This window comes from Caretta caretta, chromosome 1, assembly GCF_965140235.1.
Source record: "Caretta caretta isolate rCarCar2 chromosome 1, rCarCar1.hap1, whole genome shotgun sequence".
NCBI lineage: Eukaryota > Metazoa > Chordata > Testudines > Cheloniidae > Caretta > Caretta caretta.
In genome coordinates this window covers 262,552,684-262,578,070 of record NC_134206.1, presented here as the reverse complement: position 1 = coordinate 262,578,070, position 25,387 = coordinate 262,552,684, and the positions used below count along the sequence as shown (strand labels likewise).

Sequence of the window (25,387 nt, the reverse complement as noted above, 5' to 3'; positions counted from 1 at the left end):
GCTGTCTTGTGCAGCTTACAAATGCAGTTAATTTAACTGTAATTGGAATAAGGGATTGGTCATCCCTACCTCATTATTTTCCAGCCTCCATGATCATCATGAGATTAGATTCCTCTTTCCAACAACCCCCCAGCCCCAAGGTGTCATAAAGGGAAGGGTAATCACTTTTCTGTATACAGTACTATAAAATCCCTCCTGGCCAGAGGCAACATCTTGTTACCTGTACAGGGTTAAGAAGCTCAGCTAACCTGGCTGGCACCTGACCCAAAGGACCAATAAGGGAACAAGATACTTTCAAATCTTTTGGGGGAGGGGGAAGGCTTTTGTTTGTTCTCTCTTGGGACTGGGAGAGGCTAGTCAGAAATCCATCTTCTCCAACCCATCCTAATCTAAGTCTCCAATATTGCAACCAGTAGGTAAACCAGGCAAGGCAGATTTTATCTTTTGTTTAGTTGATCTTTTGTTTGTGTATTTTTTCCCTGTGTTAAGAGGGAGGTTTATTCCTGTTTTCTGTAACTTTAAGGTTTTGCCCAGAGTGGGATTCTCTGTGTTTTGAATCTGAATACCCTGTAAAGTATTTTTCATCCTGATTTTACAGAGATGATTTTGACACTTTTTTTTTAATAAATAAATAAATAAATAAAACCCTTCTTTTAAGAACCTGACTGATTTTTCCATTGTTCCAAGATCCAGGGGTTTGGGTCTTTGATGATTTTGTAACAAATTGGTTAGGATATTATTCTCAAGCCTCCCAGGAATGGGGGTGTGTAGGGCTTGGGGAGATATTTTGGGGGAAGACGTCTCCAAGTAGTCTCTTTCCCTGTTCTTTGTTTAAAAGGCTTGGTGGTAGCAGCATACTGTTCAAGGACAAGGCAAAGTTTGTACCATGGGGAAGTTTTTAACCTAAGCTGGTAAGAATAGGCTTTAGGGGGTCTTTCATGTGGGTCCCCAGATCTGTACCCTAGAGTGGGGAAGGAACCCTGACACAAGGGTATGTGACAACTGTAGCCACTGGCTACGGGTGACCTGAAACATAACTACATCTTGTCCAGTCTCTGCTACTATCCCCTGGGGTACTTTGCAGAAAGGGTCAAAAATGACACTGATGTCTAGTCTAACAGTCCCTCTCAGGGTAAAATCTGCTGCTCTGTGAAATCAATTCCTGAAAAAGACTTTGAATAACCGTGGGGGCGGGGGAAAGAAAATCGGGAACCTTCCTTTTCATCCACTGCCCGAAAGCTCGGGCAGTGTTGCTGTGGGCTTTTCAACAGCCACTGCGCTCCACCCCAGACACGGCTGCACTTTAGTGGTGGGCGAGCCAAATTCTGCCCTTATTTTCTCCTGCCATCCCACCCAAGCGGGGCGCTCGGCTGCGTCGCGATCGAGGTTTAAAACACGTCCCACGGTCTCCGAGATGCTGGGGGAGCTTTCGGCTCGGGAGGCGCCCGCCACTGGCAGCCTCATCGTCCCTCCTCGCCGGGCCGGGCGCGGTCAACTCGTCCCGCGCCCCTGGTGGCCGTCGTTGGGCTGCCGCAGCGGGCTCCGCCGAAGGGCTGCAGGGAGCCGGGCGGGCCGGGGTGTAAGTGCCGCTTGGCTTGTGCTCCCGCCCCCCGCTCGGATCCCGCCCATGCGCCGCGATTGGCCCGGACGGGGCGACGCCTCCCGCCCGCCCGCTCTCCCTGCGCGCCGTCTGCAGTGTGGGGCTCGGCCGGCGCCGCAGCGATGGCTGGCGCCGAGCCGCCGAGCCGGGAGCGCGTCCTCTGCCTCTTCGACGTGGATGGGACGCTCACGCCGGCTCGCCAGGTACCCGCCCGTGGGCCCCTCCTTCCCGCGCCCCTTGCCCGTTCTTGAGCATCGCGGGCAGGGCAACGAGAGGAGCCGGCCGGGGAGGTGTCCGCCCCGGCCCCGGCCCCCTGTGAGTGCGGAGCGCCTGCCCGGTGCCCCGCGCAGAGGCGCCATATGGCCCAGCTGGGAGCCTGTCGGGTCTAGCGCAGTGGGGAGCCCGGACTCCCAGCCCCTACGGCCCTCCACTGAGGAAGCTGCCTCCTGCGGCGTCTCTTCCGGGGCTGTTTCTCCTTCCTGAGCGACAGGTCCCCTAAGCCCCGCCTGGCAGTGGGGGGCGAGATGGAGTCAGACCTCCCCAGCCAATGCTGCCCCCAGCACGCCTGCTGCCCTGCGTTGGAACCCGAGCGTGCAAGCTCGGGGCCTTGTTCTAGCAGGTCTGGAGCCCTGCGCTGCCTTTCTGTGAAATACCCTGTGGGTGGAAGAAGGAGACTGTGCAAGGCCACGTAACCATTGAGCACCAGGGATTCTCTTTGCCTTGGCTCTTTGGATTTAACTAGTTTTTCTGTGTTGTAGAGTGATTTAACATGGAGAACATTTATTGCTTCTAAAAGTGAGGGGCAGATGGTCCTGGGAAGGGGCTGACCCCCTATGGGCAAGGGCTGAACAAGCTTCCTCTCATGCAGCTCTACGAATGCACCGCTCTGACCTGCAGCAGCCTCTACTATTTCACTCCTGATCCCATAGCTCTGCTAATGCCCTCCCGCTGCTGTTCCTGTTCTAGACTGACATGCATAGCTCTGCCCGTGCTCTCACTCCTACCCTGCTACAACCTTTGCTATTCCTGCATCTTCCCACACTGTTCTTCCAATGCACCATGATCCGAACATGCCGCACTCCCTGCTACTCCCATCCCAGGCCTCCCCCAAGCAGAGGTTTTTCAAAGGTGCCAATTCAGTATGCTTATACTGTGCTGCAAACTGGTGTGTCTCAGCCTTACCTTAAACCAAAAAGCTCCTTTCATAGGCAACCACCCCAAGGTGTCAGCCCAGCTGGCTGGACGCACACACCACAGGTTATATTTGATTAAAGGAGATCTGGCCACCTTTCTAGTGACCTGCACACTTGCCCCTCCCACAGCCCACATAGTGGCACCTTTTTGGTTTTATCTGGGACAAGATCTTTACATCACCTAGAGACAAGAACAGGCTAGATGACAGGGTCTAACAGCCTTTTAGGGACCTGGTATGTCTACACTGCAGTTAAACTTCTTGGGCTGGTTCATGCCAACTGCCTCAGACTCACAGGGCTCTAGCTAAGGGGCTGTTTAAGTTGCTGTGTAGACATTCAGACTGCCCGAGCTCTGGGACCCTACCGCTTTCTCTAGCACAAACATCTACGCTGCAATTAAACAGACCCTTCGCCCAAACCCCTTGAGCCCAAGTCAGTTTGCACCGGCCAGCTACAGTTTGCAGCATAGACATATATTTTGGGGTGAAATCGCCTCCCTGCATCCTAATTATTTTGGCTTTTGGGGAAATAGAAAAAATCTCTGATTAATATGTCAAAGTTCCTTTAAATTGCTGCCTGCCGTATATTTGTGATGCAATAACCAGTTTACAGCATTTGCTTGGTATTAGAAGCAGGGAAAGGGGAGAGGCCTGCTTTCTCCTCACAGCCTGCAAAAGATGCTGGAGCTTTGCAAGGAATGAGAGCAGGTCTGGTGGGCCTAGCTGGCGAAGCCTAGAAGCATCTGGCTCTTCCAGTGTAATCCCACCTGTATTCCACATTCCTTTGTTCTTAGCCACTCCAGGATGAAGTTCTGCCCCTGGCCCCGCATCCATGTATAAACTGTTCTGAGCCCCACTGTAGTGAAGGCCTCTTGCCCACACACAGACTAACCCCACAAGCCTCTTCTTTTACTGCGACCTTGTCCACTATGGGACTAAGTTTGCCCATCTGTATGTTATGGCCTTGTCTACACTAGAGGGACTTACCAGGCCAAGATCTGTGTGGCCCCCTTGCATGCTTGTAAAACTTGTTCGGCCCACAACACGCAAGTGCTCTCAATGGCTTACCTGTGAGCCAAATGCATTTGGATTAGACTAGTGTGTACATGCACATGGTGCGTGAGCCCAGCATAATGGGGCCTGTGATGAGAGCCTCTAACTGTTTACCCAATAGAAATGACTTGCTTTAAATGGGGCACAATATTGGATTTACCCTGAATCATTTCAGCCTGCATTGGACAGCACCAGAACAGACCACACAGTCCTCTTCCTACTGGCCCACAGTCCACTGGTGACCTTTTGAGATCTCCCAGAATCCACTGCTGCTGGCAGCTGAGCTGGGAACTGTGGGGTAGGTACGCAGAAGACACTGCAGGGGAAGTAGCTTAGAACAGCACCAGTGTAGATGCAGTGCCAAATGGACATGTTGAAGTGTTTGAATCTAGACCAGCATCATCCCACCAGCTCAGTTCTCTAGTGGAGACATGACCTATAGGTACAAACCAGTAACACTTCCCTGCCTTGCAGATGGATTGTGAGGCTAGAATCAGGTTTGTCAGGCTCTCTGGGATCCTCACGTGAAGATGCTGTATGGGAGGGCTAAGTATCCATGTGATTAACTACACCGACCTTTAAAGCTTGTGTTCTTCTGTATCACCCCCTACAGAATAACAAGTCCCCAGGCCAAAGGAAGGGGGAGGAGGGGAGGCGCTGTTGCTGGGTGCAGTCAGCCCTCCAGCCTTAGCAAACTACCTTTATCTAGAGAAGATAAACAGCAGGGTGGTGGCAGAGTCTGCTCCTGGCAGACACATGTTGCCCAACCCTGCGACAGTGGGATGCCTCTCCTCTCCTGCCTCAGCATGGCTTGCGACTATTCTGGCCAGACCTGCAGGGCGAAGTTAAAGGCTTGGTGGGACCTGTGCTGCTTCAGCTGGCATTCTGTTAATGGGATTAGGCAGTAATGGGGCAGCCCTTCAGTGGGAGGGGAAGGGAGCAAGAGCAGGCCCCTGACTGCGGCCTTTGTTATGGCCCCTGCTGTCACTGCTTCATCTCCAGCTCTGTTACAGTGAATTCTGTGATGCAGTTTGGTTTGTCCCTATGGGGAGCCAGCCCTTAGGACACTTCTCTGCCTGGTTCCCAAATGTTTTGGGTAGGATCTCTCCCACTTGTGAGGGATTATTGATGTATAGGCACTTCCCACCCCCTTAGTTAAATACAGAAAAGGGCATATATTACCACTTTGTGTGTCAGGGCGAGGGGAAAGACATGGAGCAACAGGACATGCGGGAATGGGGTGCCAATTTACTATTAATCCCTTACAAATGGGGGGCACATACACGCACTCCTTTCCTTGTTTGTCTCTTCCCCCTCCATCAGTCCTTTGCTGTTTCTTTCCTCCATATCATTTTTCCACCCTTCCCAGTGTATTTTTTCCTCCATGCCCTGGTGGTACCCCCTTCCTGTTCCCATTCCCCCCCAGATGACTGTGTGCTGCTGGGCTTGGGAAGATGACAGCGCCCATTCGTATCGCCGTGGGACTAGGCCTCACATGCTGCCAAGGCTGAGCTGAATGCCGCAGAAGCAGAGAAGAGAAGTGTGGGTTCATGGGATGCTGCCTGCAGCTCCATGTGTGAGCAGCTCCCACAGCCCACTCACAGAGGCTGCTGTGAGAGCAGAGAGAAGGCAGGTGGCTTTCAAAGAACCCCTTGCCACTTCGTTCAGAGCCATGGAAGGCCATCTGCTGGGGGAGGGAATGATGGCCAGATCTGGGGTCATGCAGCTATTCACAATTCCAATGCACCTGGTTCCCTGGACTAAAGTGGTGCTCACCAGGCAGGGAAACACTGTTAAAGACTAGTCACTACTGGCTGGGAACGGCCTTCGTTGGAGGCCCTGCTGTAAGTGGGCCAGAGCTTGTCCATTACTCTGGCTGTATTCTGACCTGCCCTCTCGCTCCTGCCCCTCTAGAAAATTGATCCTGAAGTGGACAAGTTCCTTCAGGAGCTGCGTGAGAGAGTCCAGATCGGCGTGGTGGGAGGCTCTGACTACTCCAAGATAGCTGAGCAGCTGGGGGAAGGGGATGAAGGTGAGACGCTCCCCCTACCCCAGATCAGGAGAGTGTGGGAAGGGGTGGGGGAAACAGAGGGTGGAGAGAGAGAGGCTACTCTCCTTTGCAGGGAGGGAGGTAGTTTGGCTTGTGTGCTGTTGGTAATTACATGCGGCTGTAGACACCTGAACACTGAGTTTGATTCCACCCACAGAGAGGATAAAATCGTACCCACAGAGAGCGCTTGCACTGCTACCCATTGCCACTTGTGCTACTGAGCTCAGAGAGTCGCCCCCAGGCAACCACTCTTGCGAGAAGCGTAGCACTTGTACCTAAGGGCCCGCTCCTGCTCCCATTGAAGTCACTGGAACCAACAGAAATTTTGCCATTGAGAGCAGGAGCAGCTCAGCCGACAACCAGAACTGTGGCTATCCACATCAGCAGAGCTGACCTCTGTAACGGAGCAGAGGTGCACATGTAACCCACCGTGTTTGTGTCTCTCTCCTGGGCCAGCCCATGAGTAGTCTTCGGCTCCAGCAGCTGCAGCATGTGCTTTTAGCTGTCATGGGCCTGCAAAGAGCATGGGAGGATAGAAGGAGGCCCATTTAGAGTTTACCTTCTCTTCCCTACCTCCAGGAGCAATATAGTCCTACCATCTCCAGGTCTGATCAGCTGTAACCTCCATTAGTTCCATAGCCCATTCATTGACAGTCTGAGTAAATGGAAAGGGAATGGGCACAAACTCTCTCCCATGCTTGGACATGCTCTGTTTTGGAGGTCTGAAGGTCCTGAACAGCAGTGGGAGATTGGGCAGAGTGCTTGGATGAGAAGGAGCGACTGGGGAATTGACAGCTGTCCTCTCTTCTCACTTTCCTTTTTCCCCTTTTCTAATATCAGCATAAAATCTACAGCGGAGTTCTGAAATCCTCTTCCTAGCTCCTTAGCAAAGAGAGGCTGCCTGGTGACACAACTCATGGCTCAAGGGAGCATGAAGTTAATTGCAGAGTCAGCAACAATCTGTTTATTGCTGGAGGAGAAGCTAGGGTTAGGTAACCACCAAGGGCATTGCTGAGGGGAGGGTGCGGGTGGGGATGGGAAAGGGTGGAGGCAGGATGGTGTAGGAGAATGAGCACATGGCTGGGAGTCTGGCATTCCTGAGCGCTAATCTCAACTCTGCCACTGATTCCCTGCAGGGCCTTGAGCAGGTCGCTTCTGCTGTCTGTGCCTTTGTTCCCCATGTGTAAAATGGGCATAACATCCAGGGAGTTGTGAGGCTCAAGGTCTGTTTGCTCAGCCTACGGCCATGGAGTAAAGGCTCAAAGAGCTCTGAATCCAGCCAACGTCCATCGCTCCGCACTGCTCCATCGCCGAGTGACGGACGAGGTTGTGCTAATGTTTTTTCTCTCGCCTTCATCTCCCTTCCCCCCCCACCCTGCTGTCCCCTGCCCCATACACCCATTCCCCACAGTCATCGACAAGTTTGATTACGTCTTTGCGGAGAATGGCACCGTGCAGTACAAGAATGGGCAGCTGGTCGCCAAACAGGTAGGCCTAGCTTACTTGCTATGTCTCCCACCAAGCCACAGGAGCTCTTTCCCTGTCTTCTCCACCAAGTCTGTCTCCAGTTCCATCAGCACCAGATGAAACCAGCCATATGCCACCATCCAGAGCTCTGCCAGCTCCACTCCCCACAGTTCCTACCAAAGCCTCCCTACTCCTTCTGTCCAGTCATCACCATAGTGGGCATCCTGGATGAATTTTGTAGAATAACTCAGCCCACGTGCTTTGTGGCAAGTTGATGGTAGTCTTGGCTTCATGTGACCTCTAACCTTTTCTTCCCCCTGCTCCCAAAGGCTATCCAGAATCACCTGGGGGAGGAGCTTTTGCAGGAGCTGATCAACTTCTGTCTCAAGTACATGGCACTCCTGAAGCTGCCCAAGAAACGGTAATGATCCTCCTGTACCCAGCTGCTGTTCGTGTACCATTCAGATCCAGGCATTTGGACATCACACTCCCATTTAGAATTGCAGATCCACTGGCTTTGTTCTTGGCCTCATTATCTGTATTTTGATAGCACCTAGAGGCCCTAACCAAGAGCAGAGTCCTGCTGTGCTGGGTGTTGCAAATGCACAATTTAAGAGACAGTCCCTGTTCTAAAGAGTTGATGATCTAAGTAGACAAACCAGGGGATGGAAGAGTGGAAGTATTGTTATCCCCTCCTTACAGATAGGAAACTGGGGCTCAAAGATTATGGCTTGCCCAGTATCACACAGTCTGTGGCAGAGCTAAGGATTGAACCCACGTCACTTGAGTCCTAGTGTCTTAATCACAAGATCAGCTTTGCTCTCGCATTATCTTAGCTTCCAAAACACTGCTCCCTCCCCCTGAGCTCTGGCTTAGATTGAGTTGACATGTTTCCTTCTCTCTAAAGACACCCTGTCATTCTGGGACAACTCCCCTCAACTCTGTATCAGCAAAGCTTGGCTGTGATTAATATCCCAGTGATGTGCTGCAGCAGTAAAAGTGGAGAGTTATTTATTTCTGGGCTTAGAGCGTGAGCACTTGATACCTGAAGCATGAGGATAATCCTGTTGTCATTTTTAGCCTGCTTAGTGTCCCTGCAAACATTCCTTACATCACATGTTTTACAGGCACTCCTATTTTAATGGTTCCTTCTCTCTTCCCTTCCCAATTCTTAAAAAAAACCAAAACAAACCACCATGGACATCTACACATGCACAGCGGGACCTTCATAGAGTTCCGCAACGGAATGCTGAACATCTCTCCCATTGGCCGAAGCTGCACCCTGGAGGAGCGAATAGAATTCTCCGAGCTGGACAAGGTAACTGGCCAAGATTCACCCTCCCCTCCTCCATGACTGGGCATTAAGTTGTGGGGCGTTGACTATTTCTGGCCATGTAATACCACAGCACTCGGGTCTCATCTTATATCCATGCCGACGACTCTGTTGCCTGTGGGCTTGCCTGCATAAGCTCTGGAGGCTGAGGCTGTGATAAGGATGGGAAACCAAAGGAAATATGTAGATGAAAGAACTGACCTAATCTGCTGCCACTGATCAAGTAGGAGTGCAGGCTCCCTATGTGGAGAAGCTGTCCTAAGAAGAGCCTCTCATTTTCAATGGTGTTTCTTCAGTGTCATGATTAGAGATGGTCTTAGACCAGAACCTCAAAGCCAGCAGCCCTGAACTTAGGTAGTGAACTTACAGCTCAGGGCCCATCTCCAGTCACAGCGAAGCAGCATTGTCAACTGACATCATGTCCCATTCCCCAGCCCAAACGGAGCAGGTGTCTCCTCAATGGGCCTTCCAGACCAGGACCAGTCTCCTAAACGGATCTACAGAGCTCTCAGATCCTTGCAAATGCTGGCTGAACCAACCTATCTATGATGGCTTCTTTCTCCCCTCCCCAAGGGCAGAAGGGGTCAGACTACGTCAAGACATGAAGGCAGATAAGTGGGGAACCTATGGACTTTGGGTCCTGAACTGGGCCTCTGAACCTCCAAGGGAGAGCAGTGTTGATGGTGAAATGCATCAGCTCCCAGGGTGGGGTGGAGTGCAGGAAGGGGCTCTGGTTTGGGGTTGCTCAACAGCTGACCTGGGGTCCTCTAGGCCAGGGATGGGTAAAATTTTTGGCCTGAGGGCCATATCTGGGTATGGAAACTGTATGGTGGGCCATGAATGCTCATGAAATTGGGGGTTGGGGTATGGAAGGGGGTGAGCGCTCCGGCTGGGGGTGCGGGTTCTTGGGTGGGGTTGGGAAAGAGGGGTTGGGGATGGAGGAGGGTGCTCTGGGCTGGGACCAAGGGGTTCAGAGGATGGGAGGGGGATCAGGGCCTGAGCAGGGGGTTGGAGCTCAGGGGTGCAGGCTCGAGGTGATGCTTACCTCAAGCAGCTCCCAGAAGCAGCAGTGTGTCCCCCCTCCAGCTCCTACACGGAGGCACTGCCCCATCCGCTCCTATTGGCTGCAGTTCCTGGCCAATGGGAGCTGTGGGGGTGGCGCTTGGGGCAGGGATAGCATGCAGAGCCTCCTGGCTGACCCTATACATAGGAGCCGGAGAGGGGACATGCTGCTGCTTCTGGGAGCCACGTGGAGCAGGGCAAGCCCTCAATCCCGCTCCCCGGCTGGAGCGGGGCAAGCACTGGATCCTGCTCCCCACCGGGAGTTTGAGGGCTGGATGTGGCCCCTGGGCTGTAGTTTGCCCACCCCGGTTCTAGGCTGACATGGCCAAGGCTAGTGTGGGCTGGCTACAGCAGTGTGGGGAGGGGAATCATATACAGGAAGAAATGAAAGTAGCATGAATACAGAGGCCATTTTGAATCCTCACAGCCCATGCTGAATGCCTCCCTCGTCCTCCCCAACAGTTGTCCTGGGTGCTCAGTACAGGAGACAGAGGAAGGAGGTTGTACTTGCTGCTAGGGTAACAAGGAAATTCTGGCCTGGAAACTGGGATCAGAGCAGAGAAACTATCCTGGTGATGCACAGAGAGAGGCTTGCAAGGCCTGTATGTAAATCTAGACAATCAATGGAATGAGGCCTATCAAGGATACAGTCATTCAAAACCTCCTATCCCGCCATCCTCCTGTTTGTTCATCTGCAGAAAGAGAGGATCCGTGAGAAGTTTGTGGCAGCCCTGCAGAGGGAGTTTGCTGGCAAGGGCCTACGGTTCTCTCGAGGTGAGCAGAGTGCTTCTGTGGGGTTTCCCTGTGTGATGAATTTCCTGTCGAGATCTTGGAAGGGAATGATGCCAGGGTATTTCCTGCTTAAAAGTAGTAGAGCGTCTGCTTGAGTGAACGTCAAAGGTGTATTCCCAGTGGAGATCCCTGGGAGGGGTATTGCCCATGTTCATCCCTGAGGGGGGATCTCAAGCCCTGTTTCCTATTTAATGCATGATTATGGTCCGAAAACCGTAGATCTGCTTCCCTGGTATCACTCGGATGTGCTGGCTTTAGTGACACTAAGTTTTAACTGTATTTTACTTCTGTTAGCTGTACTGAGCCAACACAGTTCTGGACAGAGCTTGAATCTGTTCTGTCTCAGACAGCAGCAACAGGATTGCTAACTGCGTTCCAACTACAGAGCCAAATTCTCCCTTCAGTCCCACCTACGTAACTGCACTGAATCCACTGGTGCAGGAGAGTGGAAGAACCCAGCCTGAGTCTGAGCTCCCAGGTTGTGTTTGCAGGGGTGACTGTTAAGAAAACGGCCTTTACTCCATTTGCAAGGAAAAGCTGCATCTTGAGTCACTGAGAGGCAATAAATGTGGAGCCCAGTACACCATTTTATGCAGTCACTCACTGTAATGGCCAGACTTTCAGGAGTGCTCAGCCCGCAGCCACCCTCACGGAGCACAGCAGGAGGGGAGCACTCTTGGGTCTGTCCACTGAAGTGGAAGGTCATCAGGCTGGGTGAGTGACAGGGCTGAATTCTTTAAAGCTATTCACCAGGGAAGGTAGGTATGGCTGAAAAAGGGAAGGCACTCATCAAAAAGAAAGCCCATTACTAGGGGTGTAGCAGGGATGAGTGATGGGGGAGCGTGGTGGAGGTGGCACATCATTTGCCACCCTATGTGTAATTCAGAATCCCCAAGACTCTGCGCTCGGAGGAGCCTGCATCTCTAGGCAGTATCCCCCTTCGCTGCCCCAGTAAGAACATCTCGTGATCCCTGCCAGCATTTACACAAACCATTTGTCATAGCGGAGAAGGACAAAGGCATTGCAGTCCTGTTCTCCTCCTCAAATGCACATGGAACAAGAACAGAACAATGGTCCTTTCTCCTATGACTTTGGTAAGCTGCCAGCAGTAGGCTAGGATTGTAAGTAAGCACACAAAGATAATGGGAGCTGCGGGGGCTCAGGGTCCTCTAAAAATAAGGCATAAAGTGTTTAGAGTACCCTAAAGCGGAGACACACAAAATTAAGGACCCCTTCTGAAAGGGGTGTGCACAGAGCTGAAAAGTGGCAGAGCTGGCAGAAGGCCTCAAGAGTTCCTGGAGCCCAGTCCCCTGCTCACACCACTGAGCAACAACGAGACAGAACTTACTGTCCTTGAGTGCCATCTGTCGTTCCTTCTGCATTTGATCTTCTAGCCCTGCCACTACCAGGAGCCCCTCTCGCTGCCCAGCTCTGCTTAGAGACAGAGCACGCTGACAATATTTTCCATATCTGAATGCATATGGATGTATTAAAGGGAAGGATTACGTGTAGGGCTCCAGCCTAGAACTTAGAGACCTGGGTTCAATTCCTAGTCTGCCCCAGGTTTTCTGTGGGACCTTCAAGCAAGTCACTTAGTGTCTCTGTGCCACAGCTCCCCCCCATGTAAAAGGGGAGGCTAGCACTTTTCTCAACACCCCTGTGAGGTAAGGGAGTTACTGTGCAGATGGGGCCATGGAAGTACTGTGGCAGGGGTCTGTCCCAAAGCACACCTCCTCATGGCACAGAATGGCCCTGCAGGCACCCAGCCCTCAGTTCCCTCCTAGTTCTCCCAAGAACATGGTCGTAGCCCAGAATACTTGCAGTAATGTTCCCCTTCTTGGGGTTCAGTTAAGGCTTTAGGAAATAGTTGGTCTCCTTTGGCCCTTTCAGGCCCAAGCCCTTCCCTCTTGGGGTTTCCTGTTTCACCCTCCATCTAGGCCTTCAGGTTTGCAGTTCCCCCTCCAGTTAGCTCGGTGCTAGGGAGCGCTGTCATTCCCACTTCAGCTTCTGGCCACTCTGTGGAGTTTTTTCCCCAGGTGTCTTGCCCTGGTGTCTCAGTGCCATTCCTCTGGTCAAGGGATTCCACAGCTCCTCCATGGGTTGTGCACAGAGTCAAGTTCCCCTGCCTGCTAGGATCCAGGCCTACTCCACAGAGTCTCTCTCCTTCCACTCCCCTCAGCCAACAGCTGGGTTTTATCCTGGATCAGGAAGTAGCTCCATGACTAACACCTGGCCCCCATTCTCCAGCTTCTCTGCTGCCTCCTTAAGCAGCTGTTCTTTAAAGGGGCCATGTCATGAAACAGGGTTGGCTAGCCCCAGATCCCACTACACCTGATAGGGGACAGACCGCTCTGGTACAGTACCCATGGCAGATTCCTCTGGAGCACCACCACCACCGGCCTCACTGTTTCCTGCTTGTGCCCTTGGCTGGAATCACAAGGGCCTTGCTGACGCCACCACAGCCCATTGTCATAGAAACAGCAGCTGCTGTCATCCTGATAATGCATTAGAGACTCGATCACCATGGCTGGGCTGGTGCCTGCCTCCACAACATGGACAGACATTTCCCTTTGCCCCAGGGTAGCGAGGTCTGGAATTCACCCCGCACCCTTCCAACACCAGCCTGCTGACCTAACAACCTCCCTCCTGCTGGCAGGTGGTATGATCAGCTTTGATGTCTTCCCTGAGGGCTGGGACAAGCGATACTGCCTCGACATCCTCGACAACGAGAGGTTCGACACCATCCACTTCTTCGGGAATGAGACGACCCCAGTGAGTATACCGGGGGGGGGGTGGATTTCTCTCCTAGGCTGGCAGCCTCTCGGAGGAGAGGGCAGGAGTCCTTCCCCAGCCATATGGGACTTCACCTAACTCCCTTTGGAATTGCTGTCAAGCAACACTGCCCTCTAGTGGGGGGGGTCTCTAGTGCGAATGAGGGCCTGCAACTGTACCATAGCAGGCTGCAGTCCCAGCAGAACTTACGTCTCCAGGGGAAACTGAGTGCTGTAAGAAGTGGTGTTGGGGATTCACCGGGTGGCTCTCTTCCTTCTGAGTCGTTACTGACCTAGTGGCCCAGCACAAGTCTGGGAAGGGTTATGCTGCTGATGGTGCCATGTAACCAATGAGCTGTAAACCAAAACCTCACCCGCTTCCACAGAGGCTTTTCAGTTTAAACAGGAATGGCTCTGCCTACTCTCTGGAATCGGTTACAAGATGATCCTTACCTGCTGCAATAAGCTGACTTGGGCATCTCCACTGACGTAGGGGGAGTGGTGTTAGCCAAGCTCCGGCTTGGGTGACTACATTGTGCTGTTCTAAAATTCTCCCATCATTTCAGATGGGTGTGGTATTCTTCACTTCCTATCCTAAACTGCTCCACAGTGTTGTAGCTGCAGAACAGTGGTGTAAGCAGGGACCTTTCCCACATACTCCATTCGCACAGTTAACACACTGTAGCCTGTTACAAGCTGCTACGTTCTCCTCCAGCTGCAGAGGTGGCTGCGTTTCAGTGGCAGATGAATGACCCTTCTACAGAGTCTCCAGTGCATTGGAGATTGTGCAAGACAAAGCAAGCGATAGCTAGAGAGGGAGTTATGGTTGTGATTACTACCCTCCTCCCTATTTTCTTTTCCCCCTACAGGGAGGGAATGATTATGAGATTTACGATGACCCCCGGACAGTAGGACACAGCGTCCAGTCTCCCCAGGACACAGTCCGAAGGTGCTGTGAGATCTTTTTTCCAGAGAGAGCTAATGAATCGTGACTTTGATACCCCTTCTCCAGCACCCCGCCTCCCGAGATCCCACATCATGAAAACCACCTTCATTCGAGGCCTCTGTGCAGGGCCCTTTTAAGAAAGCTTTCCAGAGCTGGTTGTGAGGGAAGGATTTAAACTGAGGTGGAGGAGGCTTTAGGGAGGGGGGTTATTAACCTTCCACTACCCCCAGTTACAGGTGGGCTGTGTGGGACCAGGCTCCTTTCTGCTGCCATCAGACTCTCTTCCTTTTCCAGGTGAACGTTCAGTTCTTGGTGGGAGACGGTTCCCTGCTCTGTTCATCTGAGGCATTTGTAGGGGCCAATCACTACAGTCTCACTCTCTAAACATATTTGCACAACGGATGCACTCCTCATCAGTTAGCACCTTTTAAATAGGAAGCAGGGTCTGGGACCCCCATAAGTCAGGTGGTTCTCAGACCTCTTCACACAGCAGACCAGTCCTTAAAGGCGACCTGCAAAGGGTTTTAAAAAATGATCAGGGCTGTAACCCCATGCTCTGGGTGTCCCTAGTCTTTGATTGCCAGAAGCTGGGAGTGGGCGACAGGGGATGGATCACTCAATGATTACCTGTTCTGATCATTCCCTCTGAAGCATAGGGCACTGTTCACCGTCAGAAGACCTGATCATGGCTAGATGGACCATTGGTCTGATCCATTATGGCTGGTCTTATGAGCTTGTACCCTTTTTATATATATAAACAAAAAATATAGAAAAAGGGTGCACTGGATTTCTGTTTTTGTTTACACTAGAAACATCAGGAATGTTGTGCCTGATCTCTTATCTTGTTGGAGGACTTGTGGGAGGTCTGTGGGGGTTTATTCTGCCCTTAGCACCTCAGTTGAAGAGGTTGGGAAGTGGAAACTTTAACAAAGACATTCTTTTAACCATTAGGCATTGGAGTTGGATGGGTATTAAGTTTATATTTAAAAAAAAAAACAACAACAACAACAAACACCACCTCTGGCAGTTTCAGCAGTCTAAGTGTTATCCCCTTTTCTATCCCAATTGCTCAAGTCTTCCTGGCTGGAGAAGCTATGAAGTGATGACATCACCAGACACCCTTGGGACTGCCAGCCTAGACAAGAGCTCGATTTCTAGTTCAAAAAACCTCACCCTTTAAAAAGCCAACCCAACCCTTTCAAGCGTTCTTTATCCAGCTGGAAACAAAACACGTAACAGCTCTAATTTGCCCCATTCCCTTTTCCAGTCACCTTTAAGGAGGCAAAAAGAACAGGAGGACTTGTGGCACCTTAGATACTAACAAATTTATTAGAGCATAAGCTTTCATGGCCACAGCCTACTTCATTGGATGCATAGAATGGAACATATAGTTAGAAGATATAGATATATATACATACAGAGAAGGTGGAAGTTGCCGTACAAACTGTAAGAGGTTAATTAATTAAGATGAGCTATTAGCAGCGAGAGAAAAAAACCTTTTGTAGTGATAATCAAGATGGCCTATTTAGACAGTTGACAAGAAGGTGTGAGGATACTTAACATGGCTGCTTTCTCCATTCAGGAGCTTATCTGTGCAGTGAGTGCAGGGTTACACAGCTTCCCCACCCCATGGTGCTCTGCCAGTGATGAGCTGCCAAAATCTTAACAACCGGTTCCCTCCTCACCCCACGAGGAGGTCATGGCCCGCCCCCGCCCCCCGGGACTCCTGCCCCATCCAACACCTGCATTCCTTGATGCTGCCCCCCCAGGACCCCGTCCCATCCTCCCCTGTCCCCTGACTGCCCCTGGAACCGGGCAGGAGGGTCTTGTGGGCCACCATAGTGGGTGCCCACCCCGCCTCGTCTCGCCCCTAAGAGCCAGAGGGACCTGCCGGGGGGTAAGGTGGGGCTTCCCGGCAGTGCTTACCTGGGACGGCTCCTGGGAAGCATCCGGCAGGTCCCTCTGGCTCCTAGGGGCGGGGGAGCGTAGCTAGGTGGGGAGCAGGGGGCGCGGCTGCTCCCCCCACTGATCACATCAAAAGTGGCGCCTTAGGCGCTGACTCCATGGGTGCTCCAGCCCTGGAGCACCCACAGGGAAAATTTAGTGGGTGCAGAGCACCCACCAGCAGCTCCCCACCCCGCACCCGGCCTCATCTCACCTCACCTCCACTCCGCCTCCTCCCCTGCACGCGTCGCCCCGCTCTGCTTCTCCGCCCCCTCCCCCAGCTTCCTGCGAATCAGCTGTTCGCGCGGGAAGCCTGGGAGGGCTGAGAAGCAAGCGGCGGCTTTGTGCTCAGGCCCAGGGAGGTGGAGGTGAGCTGGGGCAGGGTGGGGTTACCTGCCCCCCGGGTTACCTGCTGCAGTGCGGGTGGCCCTCCTCGCGCCCCCCCCACCCCAGCTCACCTCTGCCTCCCTGGGCCTGAGCACGAAGACGCCCCTTGCTTCTCAGCCCCCTGGCTTCCCTTGCGAACAGCTGATTCGTGGGAAGCCAGGGGGGCAGAGAAGCACAGCAAGGTGGCGCGTAACTAAGGGGCGGAGGCGGAGTGGAGATGAGCTGGGGCCAGGGACGGGGAGGGGAGCTGCCGGTGGGTGCTTTGCACCCACCAAATTTTCCCTGTGGGTGCTCCAGCCCTGGAGCACCCACAGCGCCACTTTTGGCCGGTTGTTAAATTTAGAAGCCCTTTTAGAATCACTTGTCCCTTGCAGGACAACCAGTTCTAAAAGGGCTTCTAAATTTAACAACTGGTTCTAGCGAACCGGCTCCAGCTCATCACGGTGCTCTGCCCTGCACCCACTTGGGACTCGCCTGGGGTCACCTTCCCAGCGGCCCGCTACTGCAAGGTGGGCAACGCTGGCTTCCCTACTCAGCTGGGAACGCAAAGGGCCTTTCCTCAGCAGTGCTAAGCTTCACATGGAGTTGTGTGCGCTTGGCCTTGCTGGGCTCCCACTAATGCACAGTTCAGCACCTACCACCTGAATATTGCTCCTCGTGGTAGCAGATGCAGCTCCATGAGTCTGTTTCAGAACCACTGTAGTAGGTGATGCCGTGCCAACCCTGGGCTACCATTAGGCCCCCTCTCTGTTAGAACCCAAACCATATTAGGGGCCAGGTCAGCATGTGGTGGGCTTCCCCCCATGCCAGTCCACAGCAGAGGGGAGTCCAGTACACCTCGCAGCCACAGCACCAGGCTCTTCAGCTCTGGCTGTAGAGGCTCATGGATTTAGCTGTGGAGGCCCCTTCTCCAAACTGCACTGTTGGCCAATGCCGGGGCTGTCACAGCCCTGCTTTTAAGGCTGTGTAAGTGGAGAGGCCGGGCTGGCTTTAAGCAGTTAGCCTGGCTGGGGTAGAGTAGAGCCCACCCTGCTACCATCCTTGGCGAAAGCAAAGATTGAGCCAGGCCTCCTGTTCTAGCCTTTCCTTGCCCACAGGCCCCCACCTGGCCTGGCAGCGACAGCAGTAGGGAGGCAGCACCATGGGGGGAAGGGGATGGGCTTGTACCAACATTTTCAAAAGCCACCTCTGACTTTGGGGGCCTAACCCCAACCCCCCAGGCCCTGCTGTGCCAAGGGGCTGAGCGCATGGTGTGCACCTGCTCAGTGCCTCGGAGAAGCAGGCCCCGGGTGGCTTAGCTTGGCTGCCTCCCATTAGCACAGGCCCTGCTGTACTAGACTGATGTGGGTAAGGGCCCAAATGCAGGTGTGGAGGGAGGGGGCAGGACTGGGCTCCTTGGGAGGGGTTAGAGTGGGTAAGGGCCTGTGCCCTGCCTGAGCAGCAGCTTTCAGGAGCGGAAAAGCCTCGGTTTGACCACACCCCATGGTTACATTCCTAGGAAGCGCTTGTGTGCACCGCTTGTTCCTAGAGCCCTCCCTCATGTAGTCACTCTTCCTGCCCCCTGGAAATACTCACCAGGTGCTAGTTGTCAGACCCCTCCCAGGGGGCTAGAGTGGGGTCTGCATGCCCCAGGGCACATAGGCAGGTGAGAGGGCCACTCTGCCAGCGCTAGGAGGAGCTGGGAAGGGGAATCCACCCATCTGAGTCCTGACACCATGCCCTGGTGTGGCTTGTATCCGCACACAAGCATGAGGAGCACCCATCCCAGGTGTGTCACCTCTGCCCTAGCAGGGAGTGCACGGGGGGCAATGGTGTTACATGAGAGGGAAGATGGGAATAATTGTTGGTCTAGAACAGGGGTCGGCAACCTATGGCATGCGTGCCAAAGACAGCACGCGAGCCGATTTTTAATGGCACGCTGCTGCCGGGACCCCGGCAGGCAGCAGCATGCTATTAAAAATCCTGCCCGCCCCAGCCCACTCTTCTCCGCACTCCAACCCCCCGCAGGAGCAGGGTGAAGAAGCTTGGTCCTGCCAGCTGCTGCAGGGCAGGCAAGCTTCCCCCTCCCAAACCTCTTCCCCCAGTGTGCTGGGTTCCTGTCCCTCCTCCTCTCCCTCCCTGCTGCCGATCAGCTGATGAGGGAGGGGGAGAAACAGAGCTGCAGTGTGCTCCTTGCTCAGGGGAGGAGGCAGAGAAGAGGTGGAGATGGGGCCTTGGGAAAGGGGGCTGGATTCAGGGCATATCCCCTCCAGCCCCCTTCCGTGAGCCACTCTGGGCAGGGGGCTGGGATCACCCCCATGACCCTAGCCCGCACCCCCCAGCCCTCTGCCCTGAACCCTGCTGCCCCGCACGACCCTAGCCCTCTGCCCTGACTCCTGCACCCCCCACACATACCCAGCCCCCCCACCCCATGCTCTGACTCTTACACCCCCCACATTCTCACCCCCACCCTGAGCACCAAACGGGAGCTCCTGCACACACACACCCCCCACATTCCTACCTGCACCCCTCACACCAAATGGGAGCGGCCCAGGTGAGCACTCCACACTCAAACCTCCTGCCCAAACCCTGAGCCCCCTCCCTCATTCTAGCTCCTAGCCAGACCCTACACCCCAAACCCCAGCCTGCTCTTTCACCCCCAGCCCTGTGCTCAGTGCACTCCCACCCTCAGCTCAGTGCAGAGAGAGAGAGAGAGGAAGAGAATGGGCTAGAACCAGGGAGAAGGTAGGTACCCACTCTATGTGGGCAGGGCTAGGATCCCAGACTGGCAGCGGGCTGAGCAGGTCCGGCAGCCGGGACCTTGGCTGGCAGGAGCTGGCAGACGGAACTCCAGACCGACAGTGGGCTGAGTGGCAGCGGGCTGAGCCGCTCAGCCCACTGTTGGTCTGGGGGTCTGGCTGCCGGCCCCTTGCCAGCCAGCGTCCCGGCTGCAGGCCCCGCTCAGCCCGTTGCCAGCCTAGGTGAATAGAACCCCAGGCTGGCAGCGGGCTGAGCGGGCCAGCGGCATAAGATCAGCATTTTAATTTAATTTTACATGAAGCTTCTTAAACATTTTGAAAACCTTGTTTACATATGACAATATTTTAGTTATATAATATATACTTAGAGAGAGAGAGACCTTCTAAAAAACATTAAAATGTATTACTGGCACACGAAACCTTAAATTAAAGTGAATAAATGAAGACTCAGCACACCACTTCTGAAAGGTTGCTGACCCCGGTCTAGAATTTAGCATCTGTTTTTTTCCATGTCTGTTTCCTAACACTGTATTTGTAACCCTGCTGGGCAGATCTCACTGTGACAGGTGGAGAGGGCATGAAGTGGGAGCCCTGTCCTGTCCCTCACCCCCCCCCCCCCCCCCACAAACACACTCCTCCTCACAACAACAGGAGACAGAGCATTCAGTAGCCCATGAAGGGCTACAAAACAGGGAATATGCCTCCTTTGCGTTATACCTCTGACTAGCCACGAGGTGGCTGGACCTATTAGCACTCCCCTCTGCCTTCCCCCCTGCCCTGGGATGTAGGAGGACTCTCCTTGTACTAAAAAAAAAAAAGAGGACTTGTGGCACCTTAGAGACTAACCAATTTATTTGAGCATAAGCTTTCGTGAGCATCCGATGAAGTGAGCTGTAGCTCACATAAGCTTATGCTCAAATAAATTGGTTAGTCTCTAAGGTGCCACAAGTACTCCTTTTCTTTTTGTGGATACAGACTAACACGGCTGCTACTCTGAAACCTCTCTTTGTACTGTCCACAGCTTGTACTGTTGTGATATCTACCACGATTAAGCAGGAATGTGTGTATCAGAGTTATTGCTGTGTGTGAACATCGATTGATGTGTCAGTGACCAAGGAGACAGGTGGCTCTGGTCACATCTGCAGTAGAGCCAGGTAGCTCCTGTACAATTGATCCCAAGTGTTTAAAATAAATTTATTTAACAAACATTAAAATATTAAATGTGGCTAAGGAGCGCTCTGTGCTTTGTACCGCAGTACTCTTGCAACCCACTGGGGCCAATCACAGCAACAGCTAGCAGGGTCTAGTAACAGAAGGGGAGCCAGATACTTCTCTCCTGCTGCAGCTGTGAGACTAATCAGCCTTAGTGGAGGATCCTGGGGACAGTCCTGCAGTGAGGGCCCTGCCCATGTCAGGTAGATGAAAGAGCCACCACACAAGAGAGACGAGAGAGGCAGGACTCCTGGGAAAGTCACTTTCAATGGTTTATTGCCAGTGTTACAGAAGTTGACACAAGGTCAGACAGGCGGGAACCACACCAGAGTTGTAAAAAGAGAAACAAAAAACACTTCTAAGATTTTAGTTTACTTCCAAAAGAACCAAAGAGTTGGTCAAGGCCAAGCCAGCTGCCCGTTCTAGGAGAGATGAGAGAGGGAGCTGCAGTTTCTGGCACTTGTTGCTCCACCAGGAGGAGACATGGGTGGCTGCTGCTGTTTGAAGCTTGATAACCAAAGAACAGCAGTGAGGATGTGGTGGAGCTACCTCAGCATTCAGGACAGAGCCTCCAGTGAGGAGGAGGAGGGAATAACCTGGTCCCCTGATCAGTTTGCCCTCAAGGGCGGAGGCAGGTGTTGCATGAGATGAGCAGACTACAGCATTCCTTCCTCTGCCTCCGTCTCACCCACGCGGGCAGGAGCTCACAGCCCAATGGGTTCCAGGAGTTAATAAGCCCTGTTATGAATCACTCTGTGATAGGCCAGATCCCACTCCCCGCAGCGCCAATACAAGGGTTGCCGTTGACTTCAGTGGCAGTAGGATGGGGCTGTAAAGAACCCCCCGTCCTTGAACGGTTCAGCTTCAAAGGGCAGGCTAGGAAGGCTGTTGTGACTCACAAGGAGTTTCCCCTTTGCTCCCGGGAGCGTAACGCTGCACCCACGAAATAGTAGTGGCACAGCCTGAACCCATTTGGGTAGGGGAAATGAAAGGAGGGCTGCTGAACCAGCCGGACTTGATGGGCCACTGATCTCCCCAGGTACCTCAGCTCTGCGTGGATATTGGGCCAGGCTCCAAAGCATACCAGGGTCAGGCATTTTAGGCTTCAGCAAAGTCCTGGCAGGATGGGGTCCCCTCTCAGAGAGTTACGGCAGAACCCGCGCTCCCATGGTACCAGAAGCAAGAGTGGGGAAATTCACTGCCCTCTAACCACCATACAAAGCCACTTGGCAGCGTTGCCCCCTCTTCTAACACAGTTGCTGCTCGTGCACAGGTGCTTTCGCTCTCTGGACCCGGCAGCCCATCCACCCCCCCCCAAGGGCACCCTGCCACACAGCAAAACTGATTTCACCCCTCACGCCACCGTTGTTGCTATGTCTGGGCAATGTCCACGCCACTCCAGCTTCTTCACCCCTGAGATGCTGGCATTTTCCAGAGGACCAGCCCAAATAAGGCCTCAGGAGGACATGTTCAGTTACAGAGTCTCCGAAGGGTTGATTCAGGTTGAGGAGCAGATAGTATCAGTGCACACAGAGTTGCAGCCCTGGCTAAACCCCTGGTCAAGACACCTGTGCTTACACTGGAATGTGCCTCAGCCTGCCAATAATATGCAAGCTCATAGCAGCCACGCCCTACACGCAGAGCCCCTCCCCTCTCCTGACAAGCTGCATTGGGAGATTTGCCTCCTCAGGATACTTACAGGAAGACCAGAAATTAAGGTTATGTTGTAGCAGTGACCCTGTGTGCCCCAGGGGGAGGTGCCCAGAGAGACCCACGTACTATAACTGAAGGAAGCAGTGACTGAGGAGGCGCACCTAGGCAGCTGAATACGCAAAGGGAAATTACTGCATAGCCCACTAGACTACCCCTGAGACCATACGGCCACCTATGCCCTTCCTCCATCTCCCTCGCTTCCCACCCCATGGCCAGCAACACAAACATACACAAAGGGAATTTACGTTAACAAGAGGGGAGTGGAGCTGTAGCTAAAAACTCAGGTCAGCTCCATCCAAAGAAAAGTGCTTCTTCACCTGCAACACCTCTAAACATTCCCGGAAGTGCAGAGGGGTCTTCAACCGCAGGTCTCTGGCCATGCAGCAGCATAGAGCAATAGCTACCAGCCCAGACCGCTGCTCTGCTATCCATCCATTATCAGTGCAAAAATCACCAGCCGGGGTGTGTGTGTGTGTGTGAGAACCTAATAGGTCTTTTTCATCTGCAGCATCTATGGTGCTATATGTGATCAGGATATTAAGAGTTCCTTCTTCAGCCATCAAGCCCAAGTCACCCCCTGACACAATCCTCCCCATCCTGTCTAGAGAGCGTGACCTGTACATACAGCACACCATGGTACCATAGCAACCACAGCAATTATGCCATGTAAATCCACGGGGTCACAGAGACAGAGAGAGTTGCTACAACAACTAGGATACTCAAGGACAGGAACAAACCATGGGCTTTTGTGTGTGTGTGTGTGAGATGTGGGAGCAGGAACCAGAATGTACCACTTGTTGTGGCTAGAGGAAGCTTGAGAAGAGTGCCTCCTAAAAAAGAAAAATCTTACATTTTGCATTTGCAAAGATTTATTCAATTGCTTAAATAAGTTAATCAACTTAATCTAAAGCAGGAAACTATCCAGCTATGTAGCTAGTGAGGACCACTCTTTTGAGGATTAAAGACAGCGTCTAGCCTACAATTTAGTGAGTCTGCATGACTGGACAGGACATCAGTAACTAGAGTCTAGATTTATTCCCATTGCCTTCTTGGTTTGTTATGCTCTTTCCTGATCTCTCTCCACACACACCCACACAACAATAAACACCACACAAACGTCTATACAGGGCTGTTTGACCTGTGATCATCTGAAGGAGGAAGATTTCTAAAGGAGTATGAGTAAGACTGTAAATACCAACTAGCACTTCTAGTGGACCTACGAAGCGCAGGCCTCAAAATGGGTAGGACTGAGGAAGAACAGACTTTATTGTCCCAATGGGGAAATGGAGGCAGAGAGATTAAGGTTCAGAAAAGCATATATTGAGACACGTAGGCCCTGATTTGCAGACATGCTGCACACCCACAACTCCAGATGAAGTGTTGGGGACTGTGGATACTCAGCACCTCTGAATGTCAGATCCAATATGATTCATATTGGGCCACTGAAAACTAAAGCACCACGAAATAAGAATCAGAGATCGCTTCTGAGTCTGCTGCCTAAGTGACTTGTCCAAAGCCCCACAGTGAGTTTATGCAGAATAGAGCCAAAGTCTCCTCGCACTCTGGACAGGAAGAGGTTTTCAAAGCTAACTTCATTGTTTTTAGGACATCTCCCTCCACACTAATGAGATTTGGCAAATCTCAATCACATGTGTGGGGACCTGAGGGAAGGGTTGAGGGGAGAGAGACTTAATTCATATTTTAAGGCTCCCCCTTCCCCCCGCATAGTGGTACATTCCATTGCCTTAAAAAAAATAAAAAAAACAACAGCCTATTGGTATATTCTTACTCCCCAGGCTCAGGATGCCAGTATTTGGGGGAATTACAGGCGAAGGGGGTGCAAATGAGGCTCACTAGAGCAGTGGCCAGATCCAGAGCCTATGGAGCACAGCTGTTCACTCTGCAGCTGCTGAGAGCCAGCAGGCAGGTGTATAAAATGACGTGGGGGAGATACACTCCATTTTGCCTCTTCTCTCCCCTCACTGGCTGGAGGGGGAATAGATTCTATCTCTTGCCAGGTGAGAGAGTTCCAGGAAAGACTCTAGAACCCTGAACTGGAGCTTTCAATCTACATGCTTCTTTAAGACTCTGTGGGGCTGCCCTGCCCCTCAAATGATGAGTGCCTCCTTGCCCACTCTCTCCAGGGATATTGCCACCCACCCCTCATTCCCCCTGGCTCTCCTTAGCGTCAGCTTTGAAGAAGTTGGGGGGGGTCAAAACTCTGGCTGTCCTGGCCCCCTGCATGGGAGATTTAGAGCTTCCTGAAGGAGTTGGGATCAGGGAAGAGTGGTGAGTTTGGATAGCATGGGCAGCAGGATAAACTGGACATCAACTCCTGCTGGGTTCACACCTCTCCTCTCCCAACACAAAGCAGGCGCTTCTGCACATGTCCCTGGGGAGAGACCACATGAGCTCATGACATGTAGGAAAGTGGGAATCTGCCCCAAAGCAGCTCTGCCTCTCTCTCCACCCTCAAGAAGACACAGTTACAAACAAGGATGTAATCTTATAAAAGACACAGAATGGATACGGCTACATGTCACTTTGCAAACAAGAAATGTGATCCCACCCCTCTCCCCCGCAAGCCAGCTGCCCCGGACTTTGTCCCTGTCCCCACCCCCACCCCGCCTCCAGACTGAGCTAGCTCATGTAGACTCCACCCGAAGCCTAGGATCCAATTATTTGCCCGGACCATGTCTCGTGCTTTGTGTGCGGGGCCAGGTTGGTGAGCACCACCTCCACAGCCTGGAACTTCTGGTTCTTGGGTGGAATGGGGCAAATTTTGTATGTGACCTCGTCTCCTTCCATGGGGACGTACTCCCCCTCGATGCTGGAAGAGAGGAAGATATGGTAGATAGTTAGGGGCTGAAACGAGACCGAAGCCAAAAAAATAATCAGGCAGTAGTGATGTCCTTGGTCACAGGCTGCTCTTGGGGGAGTGGGGACAAATGCTTCATTCCTGAAGACCTGACATCAGCTGTGCCCTTTCTATAGGGGTGGAAAGAGCTGCAGTGATAGCCCCTCCTCTCCCTGACTACAGGATGATGCCATGAGGGACTCTGGCACCATGATGAGTCCCATTATCTAGGGTCCTTCAATGGGGCAAAAGCAAGTTCACGCCTCTGGC

At 52.8% G+C, this 25,387-nt stretch overlaps 2 protein-coding genes across 5 annotated transcripts in view; one reads left to right on the top strand and one right to left on the bottom strand.

Annotated features, from left to right (window-relative positions):
* The first annotated feature begins 1,650 nt into the window (after window positions 1-1,650).
* Window positions 1,651-25,387, top strand: part of PMM1 (phosphomannomutase 1) — a 34,517-nt gene continuing 10,780 nt past the window's right edge. Inside the window, exons 1-9 of one of the 2 annotated variants that reach the window (XM_048835192.1) lie at window positions 1,704-1,803; window positions 5,272-5,474; window positions 5,760-5,877; window positions 7,307-7,383; window positions 7,692-7,783; window positions 8,581-8,680; window positions 10,456-10,531; window positions 13,206-13,321; window positions 14,190-14,269. In XM_048835192.1, the coding sequence (XP_048691149.1) occupies window positions 5,418-5,474; window positions 5,760-5,877; window positions 7,307-7,383; window positions 7,692-7,783; window positions 8,581-8,680; window positions 10,456-10,531; window positions 13,206-13,321; window positions 14,190-14,269 (716 nt within the window). In that variant the 5' untranslated portion in view covers window positions 1,704-1,803; window positions 5,272-5,417. Of the gene's footprint in view, window positions 1,804-5,271; window positions 5,475-5,759; window positions 5,878-7,306; window positions 7,384-7,691; window positions 7,784-8,580; window positions 8,681-10,455; window positions 10,532-13,205; window positions 13,322-14,189; window positions 20,561-25,387 lie in introns of those variants that run through there. The other variant, XM_048835197.2, reaches the window with a different exon arrangement.
* CSDC2 (cold shock domain containing C2) overlaps window positions 20,796-25,387 on the bottom strand; it is a 29,849-nt gene continuing 25,257 nt past the window's right edge. For all 3 annotated transcript variants that reach the window (XM_048835207.2, XM_048835203.2, XM_048835205.2), the window contains one exon: window positions 20,796-25,090. In XM_048835207.2, the coding sequence (XP_048691164.2) occupies window positions 24,928-25,090 (163 nt within the window). In that variant the 3' untranslated portion in view covers window positions 20,796-24,927. The remainder of the gene's footprint in view (window positions 25,091-25,387) is intronic.